The sequence below is a fragment of the Carlito syrichta genome, unplaced genomic scaffold (genome assembly GCF_000164805.1).
Source record: "Carlito syrichta isolate Samal-C Ts95f unplaced genomic scaffold, Tarsius_syrichta-2.0.1 Scaffold316215, whole genome shotgun sequence".
In the NCBI taxonomy this organism is placed as follows: Eukaryota; Metazoa; Chordata; class Mammalia; order Primates; family Tarsiidae; genus Carlito; species Carlito syrichta.
Window position 1 is genome coordinate 1,281,256 of NW_007260311.1, and position 23,713 is coordinate 1,304,968.

At 34.9% G+C, this 23,713-nt stretch overlaps 1 protein-coding gene across 1 annotated transcript in view; it reads left to right on the top strand.

Annotated features, from left to right (window-relative positions):
• ZNF407 (zinc finger protein 407) overlaps window positions 1-23,713 on the top strand; it is a 481,202-nt gene that overhangs the window by 283,783 nt on the left and 173,706 nt on the right. Inside the window, exon 7 of the mRNA XM_008073939.1 lies at window positions 8,930-9,050. Within this exon, the coding sequence (XP_008072130.1) occupies window positions 8,930-9,050 (121 nt within the window). The remainder of the gene's footprint in view (window positions 1-8,929; window positions 9,051-23,713) is intronic.

Genomic DNA, 23,713 nt, shown 5'->3' on the forward strand with positions numbered 1-23,713 from the left:
GCCATGTGTCTTGACGTCATCATAATTTTTCTTTTTGATTTTTGTTACATCTGTGTATTTGAGGGTCTACAGGAATTTTCGCTGAATAATGTAAGATTTTAAATAGTCTGTTTTCTATATTCTAAAAGTAGATATGTTGCATGTTTCTAGATTCCACTATCCTCAGTAAATTCATGTTAAGTTAGGGGAAAAACAACAGTTGGGCCTCCAAAGCACAGAAATACAGGAGACTCTTTTCTCTGTAGGCGAGACTCTGCCTTGGGCCCTGCGGGGGAAAGTGAGGAAGCCGTGTCAGCCAGCCTCCCTCTCAGTCATTTTCTCTACCCATCTTGCAGCTAATCACCCACCTCCCTACTTAGCCAGCTACATGCTTATCGACTTCCTTCCCTCCCTCTTTTTCTCTGCCTACCTGTCTACCTTTCTCCTCCACACCCTCCTGTCCATCAGCTTATCTGATGAGACAGGATTTGAAGTCAATGCTGTTTCGATTATTCTTGCTAAGAATGGAAATCACCAACAATGCAACATATGAGATAATTATGGACATTGATGAGGATTTCCCCCCCATGATATGCATTCTTGATAATTCAACAGAATATGGTAGATTCCTTAATTGTGAACATTTAAAGATGAAAAGTTTTAAACATTTGTCAAATTTTATTACCTAACTTATACAATCTAATGGATCTTGTAAGTAATTACTTACATCTATGTGCCAGGGACAGTGCTGATTTATGGCAATTGTTTCTTGTAATTAGTAATAGATCCCCTTTTTGTCATCAGGTGTGTCCTAGTTTAGATAATGGGGACAAAATTGTAACTAAGTATGGTTTTTTCTTTGGATACCATGAAAGTGGTTGAGTTTGACATTTATACTCAAAGTGACATGAAATTAAAATACATAATAGATGTTATTTGTTTGAAATGCTATAATTTAGCAGTTAGGTACAAGTAGCTTCAATGTCCAATTTGTTATTTGCAAGATGAGTGAAAATTAATGCCAATCATTTCTTTTAGGTCTTGAGTCTGAGTATGTAGGATTCAAATTTTCTTAAGGAATAAGAGTAATTATTATTGAGTCAAAGGGAACTTTTCAATGTTTAGTATAATGTTGGAAATATAAACTTAACTTTGCAAACATAAAACTCCATTTTCAGTTTATAGAAGCCACCTGTGCATGCATTATTTAAATCTACTGATTTAAGAATTCAGTGTAAGAGATGACAGGAGGGACCCTGTTAATGGCATTTGTCTCTGACCACTGTTGTGGCAAAATTGGAAATATTTATGTTAACAGTGTGCTCATGAGAGCTTTTTTATTCTTAATGCTTTCAGTTTATTGGTGCTCAAATTGTTACCATTTAAATGTCATTGAAGCTCACCTTGTCCCAGCTGGTGTGGCCCCAGGGAACAACAGACTCCCCTGCTGTGGCACCTCTGCCAGTGGGTAGTGCCCTCTTCCTGCTGCAGTAGAGACAGGAATGCTGTGATCACGGGCGTTGCCGGTGATAGATCGATCAGGAGGCCTGCATCGAGCTGGCACAACTTTATATTTTATGTCAGGTCCAGAGGCTCCTTATTACTTTGCTATTAACTTTATACCATATAGGACAATGTCTCACAGACAGAGGTATCTGTCTTTTTGGCATTTATCTGCCTCTGTAGCACAAATCAAACATGATTCTTTAATACCAAAGTCAGTTCTTCAGACAGTGTGCTTCAACAAAACAGCTTCGTACAGCTCAGTCTAGGCACTTAACTTTCATGCTGGATTTAAAATACTTAAACAACACACCTTTTTTTTCCCTCCAAGGCCAGACTTGTATGGTGCATTTGAAATCTATACTTCTCTGATGTATTCCTCTTTGACATGGTTTACTTTTTTACCACAGAGTATCCACGCAAATTACAATCAGCTTAGAAAGGGATAAGTATCAAAAGTGCTCCAAATGGCGTAAATAATTCCCTTCCGCAATACAGACTGTCCAGGGGGCTGACACAAAACATCTTCCATTCTGAGATTTACTTTTATCACCTGTCAGAGACCCTTGATTCAAGGGCGCAGGAGCAGATCCTCACATATAGTTGAAGAGTCTTGGCCAGCTTAATAACCACCAGCCCACCCAAAGGAATCCAAGTATGCATTTCCGTAAGATGTGGTCAGCCTGTCTGACAGATGGTTGACATGCAAAGGACACCTCACTGTGTTGACAGCCATTCTGCTGCCCCTGCTTTGGCTTCCCTTTACTTTTCTACCAGTGGTGCATAAGATGTAAAATATTTCTTAATGATTAGTGATTTAAAGGAAAGTATGAAAAGCACCACAATTTAAACTACCAGGTACTGTTACCTCTCACGTAAGGGAGAGATAGAAGGACAGGAAATTTTACCATTGTTTTGCTTTTTTGAATAGTATATGTGGAGGTAGTCCTGTTGACTTATAGATAACATTATTTGGGAGTAGTGACTATCTTATTCATAGATTTACCCTTCCTTCTGGCTTTGAAATGACAAGGATTGCAGAAGCAGTTTCCTATAATGCATCTAACCCGTTTGATCAGTCCACCATCAAACATTTTTTCTTAACAAACATATATACCTCTTCATATGGTACTTGTCTCCCACCAAGCAATTAAATATTGAGTAAACGGAAATTTTCATTTCAAATTTGAATGATTCTCTTTCAGACTCTTCAGTCTAGAAGTTGGGTTAATATTTTTTCTATATATTAATACTAATAAATATGAAACTCCTTCTGTATGTCTGCATTATATTTTATTGAAGAAATTACCCATGAATGGTAAGAAGAATTACTAAATTACATATTAGAGCAGTAGTATTGAACTTGTAACAAAATTGACTATAAATTAACTATTATGTAGTTTGTATAAACTGTATCAACTGTAGTCTGTATAAATTGACATGGACTTCTTAACTTATCAGGAGCTCAGACATGCACGCCTTCCTTAGCATAGTATTTTATGTAGCATAATATTTTATAATATTACATATTTTTTTGCTGTCAGTCTATATATAATTCGGACTTTCTTAATATTACACAATCTAATTGATAGTCTGGTCAAGGTAAATATGAAATGACAATTTATAATGTATTACAATATAATACTAGGTTAATGTGACTATAGAGAGTATAAATGGCATTATTCCTTAAAAGTATTGTTTTTAAGTATAAATTTTGTCACATAAAATTGCCATGAACATTTAAATAAAATAAGCTACATTATCAAAAGAGTGTATATTCAATAACCAAACCAAGAAAAATAAGTTGAAGATCTTAGATGACCTTTAATTTACACCACTGACTCAAGCAATGGAGTCCATGATGTCATGCCTTATCCCCCCTTCAGATACCTGCTAAATCCATAAAAAATGGATAGTCTGAAGATATCTACCAAGACTGTTATAGAAAACACAATTGCAGTGATTTATGATGCCAAAACATTTTACAAATACTTAGATTAAATGGAATAAGGAGACATCAGTATATATTTGTAAATTTGCATAATGAACAAAATATTTAAATTGGTTGGTCACTTAGATACCTGAAATTGGAAGATTCATACTACTTAACTCGAATTGTTATTATATAGCTACCATAATCATGACAATATTTTACTAACACAAAGATGGACAGATAGGTCAATGTAACAGAATAGAGTCCAGGAATAGATCTGTGCATATATTTGTCAATTGTTTTCAAGCAAAGTGCTATATTTAGACATAAACTTAGCAAAGGATATATACAACTGTTCCAATGGTAACTTTAAAACACTGCTGAGAGAAATTAAAGAAGACCTAAACAAAGTGATATACCATGTTTATGAATCAGAAGACTTTATATTGATGTCAATCCTCCTCACATTGATCAGTCAAAATTCTATCAGGTTATTTTATTTTATTTTATTTTTTACAAAAATTTGTAATAGTCAAACAACATTGAAAAAGAAGAACAAAAATTTAGAACTTACACTACTTCAAGACTTTTCTTATACAGTCATAGTAATCAAATCATTCTGGTATTGGCATCAGGATAGATACATATGTCATTGGAATGGAATAGAGATTACAGAAATAGTTCATTGGTTTTTGACAAAGGAACAAAGGAATTTAGTCTTTAACATACAGTCTTAGAACAATTGGATATCCACATGCAGTAAAAATGAACTTTGATACATACTTCATATCTCATTAAAAAATTAGTTCAAAATGAACATAATCTAAATGTAAAATTTGAAATAAATTCTAGAAGAAAACATAGGTGAAAAATATTTGTGACCTTGGATTGCCAGTTGTTTGTTGTTGTAATATCAATAACCTGCTACATAAAAGAAAAATAATTATTTGAAAAAGTATAAGTTGATAAATTGAAAACTTAGTAAGGTAATAATTACTTCTCCTCTTCACAAGCTACTTGTGAAGGTACTAAAGACAAATCACAGATCTTATAAGGAATTTATATCCAGAATATGTAAAGACCTCTCAAGACACAATCCTAGGAAAACAAAAAACCAATTAAAAAAGGGATCAAAAGGCTTGAGCAGATACTTCACCACAGAATATACATGTATGGCACATGGGAACATGAAACGATCCTCAAAATCCTTAACGAAATGCAAATATAAAGCCCTGACTATCACAAGAGTTGGTGAGGTTTTGGAGCAACTGAAACCCTCATATACAACTGGTGAGAATGTAAAATGGTCAGACCGCTTGGTAAAACCGTTTGGCAGTTTCTTACAAAGCTAAATATATACCTACCATATGCCCCAGCTATCCCACTCCAGGGTATTTACTCACGAGATAAGGAAATATATAGTCTATGCAATGACTTGCATATATAGGTTTATAGCAGATTTATTTGTTGTAATAATAAAAATAGAATAACTCAAATGTCCTCTAAGGATAATGGATAAGCCAACTTGGTACATGCATATAATGGAATACTGCTCAGCAATGAAAATGAAGTATTTTTTACCCGTAGCAACATGAATGAGTCACAAAATAATTATGCTGTAAGAAAGAGGTCTGACAAAAGAGTACATACCATGTATATCCAGGTAAATACATTTCTAGAAAATGCTAACGAATGTATAATAACAGAAAGCAGATGCTTGAGGTAGCTTGGGGATGGACGAACAGGAGAGACAGTGAGGTATAAGTCCTTTGGGGATGATGATTGTGTTTATTATCTTGACGGGGTTGGTGATTTCATCAGTAACAAAATTTGTCAGATGATGCATTGCAAATATGGAAAGCTTTTGTGTGTCAATGACATCTCATTGAAGCTATTTGAAATGCTTTACACATTCTACCTTGTGGTCAGTGTAGATAGATATATTTGATAGTTTAGTAAAAATTAATAATATGTGTGATTTTATCCAAACTAGTACTTCCTTTTGTGTTTCTATTTTTTATGTGTACTGCACTGTGACACTGGAGTGCATTTTAATTACTATTCATTGAATTAAATGAACAAACTTCGTTCTCATGATGTACATGTTTTCAGATATGCCTATGTGTGGATTGTGGATAGTTATATTTCCATGATACAGAATATTCCTGGGTCAAATTTGAAGAGATTGAATTATTTTCCTTTATCTTATAAAATATGAAATGATATATTCTTCAAATTAAAGCAAAGTCTGTCATCATCATAAAAGTAAATTTTTGTGCAAGTCAATTCAGTGCAGTTGAATTGTCTGTAGCAATATAAGTTACTTGACCAGAGGTTTAGAAGCAGAAAATGAAGAGTTATTCAAGCAGACCTTGGGTGACCACTTGATTGGGACACTGTAGATGGGCTTTATCTTAAGGACAAATGACTAAAAGAGACAAAGATCTCTTTCGATTCATTTTTTGTAGAGATGAGATCCTGCTATGTTTCCCAGGCTGGTTTCAAACTCCTGAGCACAAGCAATCCTTCCACCTTGGCCTCCCAGAGTGGTAAGATTACAGAAGTGAATTACTGTGGCCGGCCTCAATTCAGATTTTTACCACCTTTTTTTTTTTAGCAAGAATAAGTCAAATAGAAATACTTCCTGATAGGCTCTGTTAAAAAATACGTTGTATCTACTGACTCTGCAAAACTATTATTCATTTTATGTATGCTAGCCATTTATCTTTTTTGGTTATGAGCTCTTGATGAGAAGCATTTGTGTGCTTCTTTTAGCTTTGTGAGAGACTTGTTGACAATTATCAGTGTTTAGGCAGTTGTGTTACAATCATGATACAATGAAAAGCAACTGGTTATTGAGCACTCTGTGCTAAGTGTGATCTTTCCATACTCTTTGACATCTTTAATCCTCACAATTACCCTGCATTTTTGGTGGTATTATCCTCTTGCTCAAGGGATCTACCAGGTAGCAAGTAAAATATGGCAACACTGGGGTTAGAATTGAAGTTCATCTAGTTTCATCTAACTACTCCACTGTGCTTCAGTGAGAGATATAATACCACCAAAGTAGATGTATATGCCTTTAGTTAAATGTTATCTCAATTACAGGTAAGCAGTATTAACAGACAAAGAATGTAAGGCAAACTTCTTAATGTTCTGATTTTGGGAACAGATATAGCTTTGTTGATAGCCAAATCGATATACAGTAAATTAGAATATTTCATTTTTTATTTTCTAAATAAGTCAGTATACTTATAACTTTATAAGTATGAAAAGTAAGAAATAACAAGTAGACTTATTGAAAAAAATATGAGCCATCCATATTATATGTAAAATTGTCAAGAAAAAATCTGTTGAGAGAAATATTACTATATATTAATTATTTTGGGGGGAATAGGATGTGATGTTTTCTCTAGATCATTACTGTTCAATACAAGTGTAATGTGAGGCCGGGCTCGGTGGCTCAGCCTGTAATCCCACGCTTTGGGAGGCCGAGGTGAGTGGATTACCTGAGCCCGCAGGTTCGAGACCCACCTGGGCGACTTGGCGAGACCTCATCGCTACAATAAATTAAAAAATTAGCTGGGCGTGGTAGCGCGTGCCTGAAGTTCCAGGTACTTGGAAGGCTGAGTGGAAGGATCGCCAGAGCCCAGCAGGTCGAGGCTGCAGGGGCTGGGAGCGGCCACTGCACTCCAGTCTGGGCAACAGAGTGAGACTTCAACTGAAAAAAAACAAAACAAAACAACAACAACAAAAAACAAATGTAATGTGAGCTATACAAGTGTAATTTTATGTTTTCTTGCAGCCATGTTAAAAAAAAGTAATAGGTAAAGTCACTTTTAAAATTATATACTTAATTTAATCAAATTCAAATTATCCTTTCTACATGAAGCCAATATAACATTTTTAGCAATATTGGTATTATTATTTTTGTAGTAGAATTTTGAAATTTGGTAGCTATCTTACAATTACAGAGTATCTCAATTCAGAGGCTAAATTTCCATCTGAAATACACGATCTATAATTAGATTTGATAAAACTTACACTTCAAAAAGTAGATTCATATCTCCAAGCTGTTTTACCATATTTAAACATTTTTTCAATAGCCGAATTGACTATCGGTTTTCAATTTTAAATTTACATTAATTAAAATTAAATAGTCCCATTTCAAGTGCCTACTGGCCAATGTAACTAGTGGAATTAAAAACTGATAGACTTGATGATTCTTTGAGTGGATGAGTGGGATGAGGAATGATTAAGGGAAAGAAGGGTATCAAGTGAACAAAATACTTTTCCTAGATATCAGCATACTACTTTACTGTTTTCGTTTCCTGTGCAAGTTATTGAACTTCCTCATGGATAAAATGGCTGGCTGTCTGTCTGTCTCTCTCTCTCTCTCTCTCTCTCTCTCTCTCTCTCTCTCTCACACACACACACACACTCAGTCTCTCACACACACACACACACACACACACACACACACACTCAGTCATGTACCACATGAGGACGTTTCCACCAACAAGGGACCACATATACAATGCTGGTCCCTTTGGATTATAATACTGAATTTCTACTCCACTTTTTTATGTTTAAATATATTTAGATATACAAATACATACCTTTGTGTTACAATTGTCTATAGTAGTCAGCATAATAATAGACTCTGCAGTCAAAGAGCAGTAGGTTATATCGTATAGCCTAGAGTGCAGTATGTTATATCATTTAGGTTTGTGTGAATACACTCTACGATGTTCTCACAATAATTAAATCACTTAATGATGCATTTTTCAGAATATATCCCTGTTACTAAATGATACATGGCTGTGTCTTGTCTTTCTGTCTGTCTGTCTGTCTGTCTATCAATCTGTCTGTTACATCTACTCAGGGTTGGAATATTTTAATGGAGTTTTAAATCTTATTTAATATTAAATTTGAATTTAATTTAAATATTAAACATTATGTTAAATATATTTTGTGGTCTCTTTACCTTTTACTCAACTTAATGAACTACATTTTTAAAAATTCAACACTTTTTAAAGCGGTGCTCATTTATAGTTTGATTTTATTTTTCTTCATATAAAATGTTGAGATTTTAATAAGTTTTCCATTTTATATTCAAAGTATATCTGTGTTATATGCCTTTCCATGGTTTTAAAAAATTTCACTGAGATTTTTATAATGGCACTAATCTAACTCAGTTTGTTAATTCATTCTAAATATAAAGTGCTAAGTAAGCCTGTGATTTAGATTGCTGTTTGTATAAAATAGGCTTTAACTCTATAAGGTATAGTTTGCTTGTATTCTAGTATAAAAACAAAAATCATGATATTTTGACATTTCTCGCTCTGAGAATAAGTATTTAAATAACTTAAGTATGTGAGGTCCATCAAACTATATTCTTAATTTTTCATGGAAATAAGTTTTTCAAATTTGTCAATACCAAGTTTACCCCTTCATTTCCAGTGTTATACATGTTATTGTTATTCATGTATAACATTTCTTGATCTCTTTCAGGAGAAAAACCTTTCAAATGCGATGAGTGTAACTTTGCTTCCACAACCCAGTCCCATTTGACTCGACATAAACGTGTGCACACTGGAGAAAAGCCCTACAGATGCCCGTGGTGTGATTACAGGTAATGACTCATCACTGAGCTGCCAATCAGATGGGCCACCATGATGGATGAAAATCCTATTGAATCCCCAGTAGGAATGTAATTTTGCTGACCAACATGAATTAGTGTACTTTCAAGCATGATTCATACATTAGAATGAATACCTAATTTTTGTGATGAAAAATACACTTAGCCTGGCACAGTGGCCATGCCTGTAACCGCAGTGCTTTGGGAGCCAGAGGTGAGAGAATTGCCTGAGCCCATGGTACCATCATGAGACCTCATCTCTACAATAAATCAAAAAATTAGCCAGGCATAGTGGCACGCACCTGTAGTTCCAGCTACTTGGAAGGCTGAAGCAGAAGAATTGCCTGGACCCAGCAGGTCTAGGCTACAATAGCCATGAGCATGCCACTGCACTCTAGCCTGGATGACAGAGTGAGACTCTGACTCAAAAAAAAAAAGAAAAAGAAAAGTACACTTTTTTTTATAGAGCAGTTTTAGGTTCACAATAAAACTGAGAGGATGGTACAAATGCTGCCCATATGTCCCCTACCACACTATATACATAACCTCCCACATTACCAGCAGCCCCCTCCAGAGTGGGACATTTTCTACAGTCGATGAGCTTATGCTGACTCTGCTATCGTCCACATTACCAGCAGCCCCCTCCAGAGTGAGACGTTGTCTATAGTCGTTAAGCTTACACCGACACTACTATTGTCCAAAATCTGTGGTTTACATTAGGGTTCAGTCTGGATGTTGTACATCCCATGGGTTTGGATGAATGTATAATCTATCGTACCTACAGAGTTAGTTGCTGTTTATAAAATATAAAGCTCTTTTCCATTTTGTACATTCTTAACATTTAGGTTTTATAATGTTTTCTGACACCTGAATTTCCAGTGATCTTATTGTGTTGCTCAAAGTAAGGAAACCATTTCAATTTAATCACTTGTTCAACCCATATATGGAATCTCATCTACTATGAGTTAAGTACTCATTAAGACAATGTAGATGATATAAGAAATGTTTCCTACCACTAATGATATTGTAGCATAAAAAGTGACTTAATATTTATAAGTAATGATAATACAGATTTGAATGGGTAGTAAAGAGTGCAGAGTAACATGTAGAGAAGGATTGTACTGAGCCCAGATGAAGTTCTCACAGAGGAACGAGCATTTCAGCTATGGCATAAGCAATGATAAAATTATATCAAGGACATGATGTCTGTTCTAAGAGGATGAGGAGGTGATGACACTGTGTAGAATTTTAGTGCTGGAAGCATCTTGGAGGTCATGGATGTTCAGTTCACTCAGTGACATCCATAATGGCTGAATGATGCCTGCCAGTTTGCAGAATTCCTTAGTGGCAGCAGCAAAGCTTCAGTACAGAAAAGTGTGGGGTATACTCAACAACGCTAAATTGTTCGCTGAGCTGCAGGGTAAGGTATGTGGAGAGAGGCACAGTGGAAGGTCAGATGGAAAATAGAGCTTTCGGTCAGGTCATGCTGCACCTGGCGCCTGTGCAAGCGATGGTGATCCATGGGACGCTCAGGGGTTTTGTAGGCAACTGCATAACATCTGTCTTTGGAAACCTGAACTAGAGAGTGAGAGCCTTCATCATCCTGGAGCTGAAGCTCTCTGTTATCCGTGGCACCAATGATGATACGGAATCGAGTGTGTGTCTCTAAATGCAGCCCACCTTTGTTGACTATTAGAATGTATGTTAAGCCTGAAGCCTTCTTTAAAAAGTAGATTTTTATGTTCCTGTGGATCTAGCCTGTGCTTTCAGCAAATATATTGCCATAATTTCTATTATCAACCACATTATTGCATTAAGTTTTATGTGAAAGGTCACTGAATAGTACAGAGATATTACAGATATATTTCATTCATTAATTATTCATTCATTCAACATTTTATGAGTTCTGTCTTTGCATAACACTGGATTGGTATTTCTTGGAAATTTGGGAAAATGGTGATCCAATTAGAGGTAGATATAGAAGTTCTAAGGTGTTGATAATATGGGTTCTTTAAAAAATAAACATTATTGGATACTCTTTTTTTCTTATTAAAGACAATTAAAGATCTTTAATTGTCTTTCTTGTAAAACACAGAAAATCAATTAGAAAATCATAAAAATTCCTTTAAATTATTATTCTTAGCTCTTGGGCTTATCCTTTTAGTCTATATATATGCATAAGTTTTTATTGTTGTTTTGGGGGAAATTTTTGTTTAGTGTAGATTTTATTTTTTATACTTAGCAAATTGAAACTACCTTTCCATGTTGATCATTTTCCTAAATAACTATGGTTTTCAGACTTCTAATTGGCAGAACTCTCATTTCAAACAGGGTTGTATATAAAGCTCCACTTATAAAATAGATGAACATGCTGTTTATCACTTATAAGTAGAATTCATGGTTAAAATTTATCATACTTATTATAACATGAAAAATAGTGTAATCAGACTGTTTTGACAGTAGAAAATTTTAAAGTGGGAAGAGTTACTGATAACAATTGCTGATTGGCCTCCACAAACCTGTTTCTGTCTTGGTTTTGGTATGTGCACAGGGCATGGGCATTATGAGGAACACAGTTTGTGTGAGGGATCTGGGCTCAGCACAGAGTGACTGGGGACTGTTAAACTAGTGTCCAACATGCCACTTTCTCATTTGTAAGTTCTGAATTATTAGTGGGCCAGCCTCATGGGATCTTGGTGAATGAATGTTAGGTGAAAAACAGACTGACGTCACAGAGCCAAGCACTGCAGAGTGGCCGTTTTTACTTGTCATCTCAGGTGAATGTTTAGCATAGCCAGAGTTTTACTTCACCTTTCAATCTCAGGATACTGCTCAGGATACCTTGAGTTAATACAGGAATTTCATTTTCCTGAAGGCATTTTCCTGAAGGCCTGGAGGCCAATCAGCAATTGTTATCAGTAACTCTTCCCACTTTAAAATTCTCTTTATTTATAATCCATGTCACAATGGATTGTTTTTACAGTTTTGAAGTGGTTAAAAAAATTATTAAATCCAAAATCAGTTTTGGATAATTGCTGACATACTTTACAGATTCAAAATGCTTAGTTTGAAAACGACTCTTCTGAAATATACATTTACTATGTGTATGATCCTGAGTTACTCTGATGTACAATAATCAATTTATTATGTTTTTAGTCAGTATGCTGTTCTCTGGCTTTTACTCTGAAAATGCTTATGCCTAAATTTTTGTGTATATCCATGATTTTTTCAGAATAAATTTCTAGACATAGGATTTAAGTTTTTTGATGGCATAACTGTAAAGATTGTGATTGATTTTGTTTTTTCTCTGACCGGTACTGTTTGTTCTTTGGTGTGCATACATGTAATTGAAAGTATTTCAGATTTCCTTGGTTTGAAAGTGTATTATATTTTTTGCTAAGGTTGAGGTCGTATTACTTGTCCCCCATTCAAGTTGTCTCTCTGAAATAGCATCACTTTTGTTTAGTATTGCATTTGAGCCAGCTGGATCTCATCCATGTTATACCTCTGTCAGGAATACGTTAAAAAAGGATGGTGTTTTCTAAGTATATTGTTACTGTCCTATGAATTAAATACATAGAACATTTAAATCTGGTGATATCTATCAAATTTCCATTTGAAATGCTTAATGTCCTTTGAAATGCTTAATGTCCTTTATAAAAATGTTGTTTTTATGTTCATTTAATTCTTTTGAATAATTTGATTATTATGAAATTAAATAGTTTGAACAGCTTCTGCTCATCCAATCTTACCATTCTGTGCACATATGAATACCTTTGCTTTTACTAGTGAACAACAGGCAAGTTAACCTTGACTAGGGGTACAGAAAACTTGCCAAAATAAGAATCCTTCTGAAATTAGGGTCTAGGAATGAAATATGATTAGAACAGATACCTTTATTATCTTGTTGATGAGAAAATGACTTTAAAATGAACAGACATTTAAGTTAAAAAAAAGATTGTTTTCGTTGAATAGGAGGTACAAGATGCCATATCTAAAACACCTAACAAAGCAAATGTCTTCTTTTCATAAGTTTGAGTATGTATTATTTTCATATGTTTTGTATATCTTTAAGATCACATATTTCCTAAGAAATTTCTTTTTATATATTTTTTTAATTTTGTATTTATGTTGTTGGTATCTTTCCACAGTATTTTGTTGCTCAAATAACTAAATAACTTTTCCCCATTTAGTTTTTTATTTGCATAATACCTATAGATAAAAACTATAGAGTATTTGTATCTCTGTCATTATTAACACTTATTTGCAAGTAAGTTACTATCATTATAAACTGAAATATTCTTTAAATTTCATTTGAAAATATATTTCTCATTTTACAAATTGAACATTACTGGAGAAATACTAGTAGTTATAATTATTCATGAAAAATGCGATTATAGATTTGTTTACAAAAGAATTTTATAATTGGTCTTTTGAACCTGAGGCTATTTTTCAAGTTTGCATTATTAATTTAGGAAATCACATCTCATTCTATTTAGATGTAAACATGTACCCTTTTCCTTAGCTTTTACTGTCTAAAATATCCAGATGTCCAATCTATTACAATTCAGTATATTCCATCATTACTCCAAAACTTTTTCACCATTAATTACTATTCATTATAATTTCAAAGTGTAAATTTAGATTCATGGCACACTGACCTACTATATTATTTATGCAGCAAATTCTTTAGATTTGTTTCTACATTAAAATGGAAGCACTTTAACATTTTTCTGTATTTTTATTTTTTTATGTATTGTCACCTCTATATTAATGAACCAATGAAATAGAAAGACCTTTAATATGTTATAATAAGTACTCATTCTAATAGTGTAAAATCCATACTTTCTCATAGGATTTGTTAATATCAAATTGTTTTCTCTTTCACGCCTTACATTGGCTTCCACATGAGAATTGATGTGTTTCACTAAAGTCGCTGTAGTTGGACTTTCATTCACATGAAACTTATTTTTACATTGCCTTCCATTTTTTTCTGTAGGATCTATGGGGGGAAAACAATACATGCATATTAAACAATAAGCCACTAATAAATCATGAAAAACAGCACAAAATACTACCTGTAGTATAAAAATTTTAAAGATAATTTTAAATATAATTGTACATTGCACTTTAATTGGCACTTAGTAAATTATAGAAAACTAAAATCTCAAGCCAGAATCTGACAGTCTTACTATTTGTTTGCTGTGTCTCTATTATTGAACTTGGGAACGTATCTGTGTCCCTTAAGACTAGTTTCTCAGAATTTTCCTCAACTTTACCATATGTACTCTTTTTTTTAAAAACTTTTTACGTTTTCCACTATTTATCTTCTTTTTCATTACTTGAAATCATAACCCTGAATAGAAATACTGTATCTCATGGAGCTGTGGAATTAAATCTGCAATTCCTATCTCATATTGAAGATTCACCTCATTGTTTTGCTCAACTTGTGGGAAAATACACTTGGATTTTTTTTTCCTACTTGATAGATGACTTAGCTTTCAGTCAGTGTTTTCCATAGATATCATTAACGCATTAAAGTAGTTTTTTTTTTCCATCTCAATAGGATTTTTCTTTCTTTTTTGAGATAAGGGGAAACCATAGAATATTAGAAATAACATCTGAACTCAGGTTGTGATGTCTCAACCAGAAATGTGCTTACATTTTGCGATATTTCCTGCATCTCTAGCACTACTCATCTAAACATTTTGTTTTGTCTTTCTAATAAAATCTAAGAATTTGGCAAGATTTTACCACATGTGACTGTAGTGGGTAGAATTTGATGTTCGTTACTACTGTTTGAAATCTGTGTAGCTGAAATTTGTTTGGAGATCCCACAAAATTTTTGTCAAAAAGTACATTTAATTTAATAGAATTCTGTCTCAATTTAATAGAATAGAATTCTGTCTCAACCTTGCATATTGCCAGAAGCAATTTTAGGGAAGTTTTAAAGATGCAATGACCAAAAAAAAAAAATTTTGTTTATAATCTTTGTTTATTTCTCTTGAAAGTTCAGGTTAATTTCTTAAACTTATTTCTATAAAATATCAGTTATGAAAAGTGTTTTTTGGGTCATAGGTTGCACTATGTATTTTAACATTATGTAAACATTGTATACATTAAATAGATAATAAGGTAAGCCTTCTTAGGTACTGTGGCATTGAAAATTCAGTATTCAATGGGATTTATTGTTCCTATCTTCCATTTTTGTCAGCAGCATCCTGAGTTAGGGAGACTAACTCCACAGGGAATACTTTTCTTCTTTTGGATAATCTCTTAAGAGACTTTCCATTTTTCTTTGGTTTCCTGTTGCAGGTTCACAGGTTGTACCAGAAGAAGCAGTAGATAGAACATACGTGGATTTGCCCCTGAATACTGACAATAAGAAAAAATATTTGTAGCAGTACACATATTTACTGAGAGAGAAGTGAAATTATACATACCAAAATGAACAACACATACTTTCTTTTTCCAAAAAATCAGAGATTGCATTTATTTCTTTTGGGTGATTTTGAAGTTCTTAAAGAATAAAGTCAACACATAAAAATAAGCAAAATGAAAGTGTCTAGTATTAATATTAGATATAACTTATATTTGAAGCAGTTTGATCGATGCTACAGCCTGGTTAGATCAGAATAGACTTTAAATCAAAATTATTTATGTCATGTAAAGTACCAGTCAATACTTTGTCATTATTTCATTTACCTCAAGTCTATATCTCTTTTATATTTTACTCTATTGTGACTGCTATTCTAGTTAATGGGGGAAAAAAGTATCAGGCTGAAAGATTAGTTTGAAAGTCTAGAATTCCACTTACCTTCCAAAGTTTTCTTAGGCTTTCTCCAAGTTGCAATGAATTTCTTCTGGAAAACAAATGTATCTGTTGGATTCTGTATGTTGTGCTTGCTCCTGGTCAGATTGCCCCTCCTGCTTGCTCCCTGCACACAGTTCAGCCAGCCACAGGTAGATGTCAGTGTAGTGGCTGGTTTGTGAAACCCTGTTTGGTCCTAGGCAAGCATAAATACCACTTCAAAAGATTCTCTGAGCATGTATCTTGATAACACTTTATGGAGTTGCACTATTTTTCATGAGGAGTAAGTGATTCTGGTAAGTTTAGGTGGGATCTTTTGAGGGGTCCCCTAACAAATTGATGTCCTCTTCATTGTATCATCTTTGCAGATTTTCTGCAGTGAAGTATGCAAGCCATGCCATATGTTCATCTGTTCTTGTTTTCTTAATGCTCTGCAGCAGAAATTGAGTTTGTCCTAAATGAAATTGTTATTTTTCTCTGTCCATTTCATCAGTGAATTTTTCTCATCAGTTCTAATTGTGTTTTTGGTTTTGTTTTGTATTTTCTTACGTTTTTGTCTCACGTCACTTCCATATACAGCTTGCTTTAGCCAGTTTTTTTTACCTGCTCTATATCACACAACATATAGGGTTTTTAATATTTTTGTTCAGTCTAGCAGGCGGTGTGCTGATAGCACAAGTATTATGTCAGACCTTTAGTGAATACTGGTAAATTTTAATTCCCAAAAATCTTTTTTTAAGTAAAAAATTTTATAGACTTAAAAACAAATAGATTCCATAGCATTAAAAGTTACAAATTGGTTCAGATGTCCATTAAATAAAACTAATCTGAGATACTACTTTTTGTTTATCAGCTACAAATGTTTTGTTTGTCAATGTAGCTGAAATAGGTGTTGAGATCACAGATTAATTAGAAGAGTCATTTGGAACACAAAGTGACCATACACTCCCTCTGCTATCTCTTAAAGTAGAATCCAGATAAACATGTTTATTTTACCTGCTGTTGTTGAATCCCAAATCCAGTCATTATAAAAGGACCAAAACTATCTTTGGGGATGGTCTTTCTACAAGGAATTACTCTGGACAGTCCCTTGGGTGGTAGTTAGATATATCTGTATATATTGTAGTAGAAAGGAAGACCTTAGAGATGAAAAAAAATAGCACATTTTTTTGGGCAATAGTCTCTTGCAATAATAAGTTATTCCTCAGACGCTAGAGCTATTATCACACAACAAAACACTTTACCCTGTAACTATCTATAACTTCTAGCATTGGAAGCTCATACAATGTAGCTTATTAGGAAAACGCTAATCACCAGGAGGGCCTAACAACAGTCAGTCGACTGTAGGGTGCACATCCCTACAGTGTGTGATTGGATTTAGCCTCAGGTGTGGATCTGAACAAAAGTAGCTTAGCAAAACAGAGTAACTTTGAAGTGCATAAAAGTTTGACCAGTTGTCATTAATTCAGCCAGAATGCTAAGATACTGGTTATTTAATTTGATTTTCAGCTCCTTTGTTTCCATATATTCTGAAATATTGCCTATCTGGCGCCTGTGCAAAAATTGTAAAAGAAAGAAATTGGAATATTTGGACAATGGTGATGCAGTGGCTTTTACGAGGCAAAGTCAAAGTATGCACATCATCAGGCACATTCACTCCCTTTATGCCTTCTGTGTGGGAGCATATATTCTGTATATTTTGGCTTTTCTCTAAGAATTTCTGTAAAGACACTATTATGTCTCTTATACATTTCACATCTTTTTTCTTCTTAACAAAGGAAATGTAGCACAACTAATTTCTTGGGGTTTTCCTATTTATTTTCCTACTTATTATATTCATGATAAGTTCTACAAAAATACTCCTGAGGGTTTTTTGTTGTTGTTGGTTTGTTTTTTAGTAAAACGATATCATGGTTGGTCATGGTGGCTTAAACCTGTAATTCCAGCACTTTGGGAGGCCAAGGCGAGAGGAATGCCTAAGCTCAGGGGTTCAAGACCAGCCTGGGTAACTTGGTGAGACTCATCTCTACAATAAATCAAAAAATAAAAATAAAAATAAAATAAGCCAGGCATGGTAACGCGTGCCTGTAATTCCATCTACTTGGAAGACTGAGGCAGAAGGATCGCCTGAGCCCAACAGGCTGAGGCTGCGGTGGCTGTGAGCGTGCCACTGCACGCCAGCCTGGGCAACAGAGTGAAACTCCAACTCAAACAACAACACAACAACAAAAATTATGCTACTCCTTACTACGGATCGACAAGTGACCTATAATTCAAGTAATCTAGACTCTACTCAATAACATAACATGTAACCTGATACTTTTCCCTATGGGGAGTTTTAATTGTGTTAATCTTTTCTCTTATTCTTTAAACTTTAATTTCTTTTTCTTAATTATTTTGTCTTGAATCTTGCTAAACAACCTAGTCTTTGTATTTTTCTCTTTTATATTAGCTATGACATTGTTTGGAGATCTCCATGTAGGTCTTAAATATATGTTGATTAACTTTACATGGTCCTTTTCTCGGTGCATTTTGCTTCTTCATCTTAAATTACAACTTTTCCCACATATATGAATGTCATAAAATGATTTTTTTATTGAGAGAAAAATATAGTAAATTTTGAGGTTTTGCCCTTAATTAAGGCAATTAATATTTTGAATTGAATTATTTGGGGGGAGAGGTGGTTAACATTTACATTTAGCAAATTTGTTCTAATCTATCAAACTTCAGCTAGCTCTAATTGTAGTTAAAAGTATGACTCTGTTCTATTTTCCACTCCTAAATTATACTCTTCCTCTGATTTGAAGTTAGCTTTCTACTCCGGCAAACCTGCACTGTAGGGCATACCTGATTCTGTGGCCAAAGGTGACAAGAAGTCCATGTGGGCTTATAAGCATTGTACACTCCGGATAGTTTGTTTTCTCCAAAGTCAGCATAGCCAGTGGAATGTTAAGCAGAAAAATTACATAGTCACCCTTACCTTTGCAAAGATACTGGTGCAGTGCAAATGGTGAGTCAGGGAGGGATGTGAAAGATGATGGGGGAGCGTTTAAAAGACAATTGCAAAGTTATAGGCAGAAAATAATCTTAAACTAATGCTGTGGCGGAACGGTTAAGAGAAAGACAGGGAAACAGAGGTTGGCCAAATGAGTAAATTGAGGGGAGGGCAACAGAAAACCACGTGTCATCCTTCAGGTGCCTTGGCTAGGGATGCTGGGTGAATGAGATGCCAGTCCGAGAGGTACTCATTACTGGAGGAGGATGACCATTAGGAAGATGATCATGAGTGTGGTCTGGGCCTGGCTGACTGTGAGATGCCCATGCGATGTCCAGATGGAAACATGTCCATAGATGTGTAGGTCAGTACTAAGCCCCGTGTAACTTAAAGGCAGCAATGTGATTGATGTTTCCCTTGAAAATGTGGAAAATGAAAAAAGCAGAGAGGCTAATAGCCAGCACAGGGAACTGAGATGGGGGTCACAGAGGTGCAAGGGACCTCCAGGAAAGAGAGGTGTCCTGCAACTAGCAAAGCATGGCCAGCCATGCCAGGTATGAGTGAAATGTGAGAATACAGTCTAAGAGCTGCTGGTTCTTTTGGGAAAACCAGTATTAGTAAAGTGGTGGGAGCGGAAACAAATCAGTGGACAGAGGGGCAGAAATGGCAAGCTTGCAGGTTGCCTGGTGTTCCCAGAAACTTGGCCCTGAGCTGCTCTGTGGAAACAGGCCTGGGGCACGAGAACCGAGAGCTGGGAGTTGGGCGGAGGGGGACAGGGCTGGATACACTCTGACTTTGTGTTTGATTGCCTGTGTTTGCCCAGGATGGCTCTCTACATTTTACTGAGTACTTGCATGCTCAGGTGAAAGAGCAGATTGACAGAGTGAAGCTGAAATCTGCCCACACTAGTGGCCGGGGCAGCATGTTTGTGTGAGAGTGGTGAGGCCCAAGGGCGCTGCTGGGAGCTCTCTGGATTGGCTCCTGCTTTGCTGTGTCCCTGTGGCTCCTCACTCCAGATGGGGACTGTGGCCTCAGAGCCTCTCAGTCTTTTCAGGCAACTGCAATAACAATTTCCACACATTTAGGTTACCACATAGCACCAAATTTTATCTTTTTTGGGGTGGGGGTTAGGAAAAATAGTTTATTCAGACAGTAGATTAGAACAGAGCGTATTCACTTCTCAAGGGAGAGAAGGGGCTAGATGCTTAAAGGAAACATGGCCTAATCTTCGTTTTGAATCAAGGTAACAGATTGTGTCATGGTACCATTCTGCCTTCTAACACATACACACCCCAAAATTGGGATTTTATTTGCCCTGCATGGAAAATTCCTACAAAAGCCTATTTTGCTTTGTTATTTTTATTCATTAATGTAAAAATTTGCTTGCTCTACTGGGTAAGAATTGGGCGTAATCACTTAACAAATATTCATTTTAAATTTAGTTTTTAAAATGTGACTTCTTTTCTGTGACTCGTTTTAAACAATTTTTGCCAAATGCATCAAGGTTTTTCTAAGATCAGTAAATCTAATAAGATGCTTTAATGATATCATAAGTCAATTGAGGAGTACCCCATCATTTATTGTGGTGACACTTGACGCCTGCATATATTAAAACCTATTTTAATTATTTGTATCTATCTTGTTTGGCCTATTCCAAGTAATTGTGACCATTGTGTAACACTTTTACCAATCACAAACTGAATTATATTTTCTATGTCCCTTTGTGCTAAAGCATCTGTAGAATAATGTTTTAGATTGACCCCTGCCTTCTTTGAATTGCCATGTTTCTAGAAATACATCATTCTACTGGAGTGTGTCCTACCAAAAGGAATGTAATAATAAGGAGTGTGGTGGTGTTGAAGTTAGTGTGTGTATAATGTGAAAAGAGAAAACAGACGTATCACTCCGTAGGCTGGGATAGGGGACATGATTTGTTTTCATGACTTAGGGTGTATTATAACTGCTGAGTGTTGGTGTCAGTTGCATTAAACCACTAAAAAGTGGAAATAAGTCATATATATTGCCTCACAGGTTGATGTATGCCATGTTTGCATTCACTAACATTTTGTATAGGTTTCCTTTGATTCTACTGGAGTTCTTGCTGCTTTGTTTTATTATAAATTATGATTACCACTAGGTTGATATGACTTCGTCTCAATTTCTGATTTTAGCTTGTTTTTCAGCTTTAAGAATAAAAAAATATATTTCTCATTGCAAATTGAGATTCTCTTTTGTGCATCTACTCTTGGATTTTGGAGCACCATTTTTACAAGTAGAAATAAAGGTGGTGGAAATCTTCATTATAGCACTCCTAAGGCAGGTTTGTTCCAGCAACTTATGAAACTGTGAGGAAGTCTCATTTTACTAGGCCATAGCCTTCTTAGGAAGAGAGACTCAACAGACTCAGAGTGGGATGGCTATAATGAAGTAGGTCGTGTGGAGTGTATCTTCCCAGCCTCGAGGAACTGTGTGCCCATGCCTGAGAAATATATGGATAAATATATATATATTTCTAATTACATGTTCCTTCCAATTAATGATTTCTGTATAGCCTTTGAAAAATGATGTTATGAGTGTAATGATTATACAACCCAAATCTTCCTTTTTGAGTTATGTGCATGTACTTGTTTTTAACTACATATGCACACACATATATTATTACTTTCCTTGCTTCTCTTTTTACAAAACAGTCTTTTAAAACACTGTATGCTCTCATGTAAAAGAGACTAGAAACAAGGTTTCAGTTTTATTTTTAAGTTTTTTTTTTTTTAGTTTAAAAGTGGAATATATGTTTTCCTTAGCTGTAAAAGCACAATCAAGGCAACATGATAAGTGAGTCAGTGTTGTAAAAGTAAAACTAATTTTGCCTTCACTCACATGAGCTATAGAAGGAGGAAGCTTTATTGTCCCTGGGAAGGTGATAAGGCAGAGTAATTGTATATTATTCTGTCCTGGAACATCTGCCTGAAGACTGTTGGAGCAATTCATCTATCATGGACGATACAGCATGTTTTGTCTTTTTGCTTTAACCCGTCCCCACTGCTGGCCTGCGCGGAGGTTTTGATAGGGACTGCGCCTGGGCCGGGGCTCACATTAATCAGTCCCCTTGTTCAACACTCCAGCTGACATAATTACAACCTGCGCACAGCAGTTATTCAAGTCGAGTCCTTGTCACTCGTGGTGCGAAACTACACAGCTCAGATCCCGGAGGAGATTGCCTTATCACACAGAACAAGGGCTCGCAGGAGTCGAAGAGAATAGAAATGGGAAAATGTCTTCCGGGAGTACTATATATTCCTTTAAAATAAGACATTTGAGAGACTTACAAGGGACAAAGGGAAGCATTGTGTGCAGGGACTGAAATGAACCAGTTATTATTTTTAAATGGATTACATGGAGCATTTTTGTAAAATTGGACTTAGATTATTAAATAAATTCAGTGGTCCCTTGTCATCAGGGATGCATCTCTATTACTTTGTTCCTTCAAAGACGATCACGTAACTTTAGAATTATAAAGGGTTTACATACTCTTGGTAGGACTCAATTTAATAAAACTAATAAAGTATGCATTTAAGCCTAATATTTGGCAAGGATTGACTTAGAGAGATTTGTAAGGCATAACGTTAAAGCTGGGAACAATTCTTTCAACAGACTTTTCAAAGATAAATTCTCTGTTTCCTATGGCAATGTAGTGTAAATATTAGAGAGAGAAGCCAGAATATAAACTTTCTATCTAATCATTTGTTGCACCTCCTCACCCTAATTCCCCATTGGGTGGATTGCCCTCCAGTTCCTCAAGTATAACAGATGTGAGGATGGAATTCTCTTTTAGCCACTTAAGTAGTATTTAAAATCTGATGGCAGCTCTTACCCCACCCTGAAAAACTAGGTGAGTCTATGAGCATGTAGTGATTTATGTGAGCTAAACTATGCCCTGTGTGTGAATGCCAAAAGTTGTTGTTTTAAATCTAGATTTAAAACTTAAGTTTTCTTTTTCCTCTTAGACATTATTAGATTGTCCCAAGTAAAACCAAGTTCTGAACTGAGCTATCATAAATATTGTGAAACATACTGCTGTTTCAGTAAAAATTTTACTTAATATTAAATTTGAAACATTTTCAACTAGAAAAATCTATAGTAAGTTATTGTTTATACAAATATATATGTGTATTTAAACTATGTTATTTATATAGTGATATTTTTTCCAAGTGGCTTATTTCAAGCCAAAGTTATAAATTTATTATTTTATATAGTTCATGTCCTTTTTTATGAATACATTTCTATATACCATTTTTATCCTCCCTGCCCTCTCTTGAAAATATGATTTGATAGATTGCTTGGATTTGGATTTTGGAGGATGGTTAGGCCACAGAATTTTTTTTATTATTATTTTAGTAAAGTTTTTTTTTCCCCATAACATTCTCATCCACCTGCCTTTCCTGGTTTTACAGCCTCTCATTTTGCTAAACCTAGCTAGTTCATAGAAACGTAAAGCTTAAAGCTGATACTATAAGGAAATAAATAGGTAGAGATGAAGAGTTGATGATTTATTTCAAAGAGCAGCAAGATAAAAATGAAAAGAATTTCTACCAGCAGTTTCTACCACCCAGGCAGGAAATTAGTGAAAGGAAGAGATACAATATTTAGGGCTAATTAAGCATTTTGATTTTCACATATTCTGGGTGTCACACAATATGATTTTTTTTTAAACATATTTTTATTTTTAAATTGTGGGGTATAGTTAAGGGTTAGGTATACAAATATGCATTGCTCAGGTACCCTTGTTGATAAGGGGTGTCCCCCCGTCCCCAGACAGATATTGACTACCATTAATCCCACCACCCTTGCCCT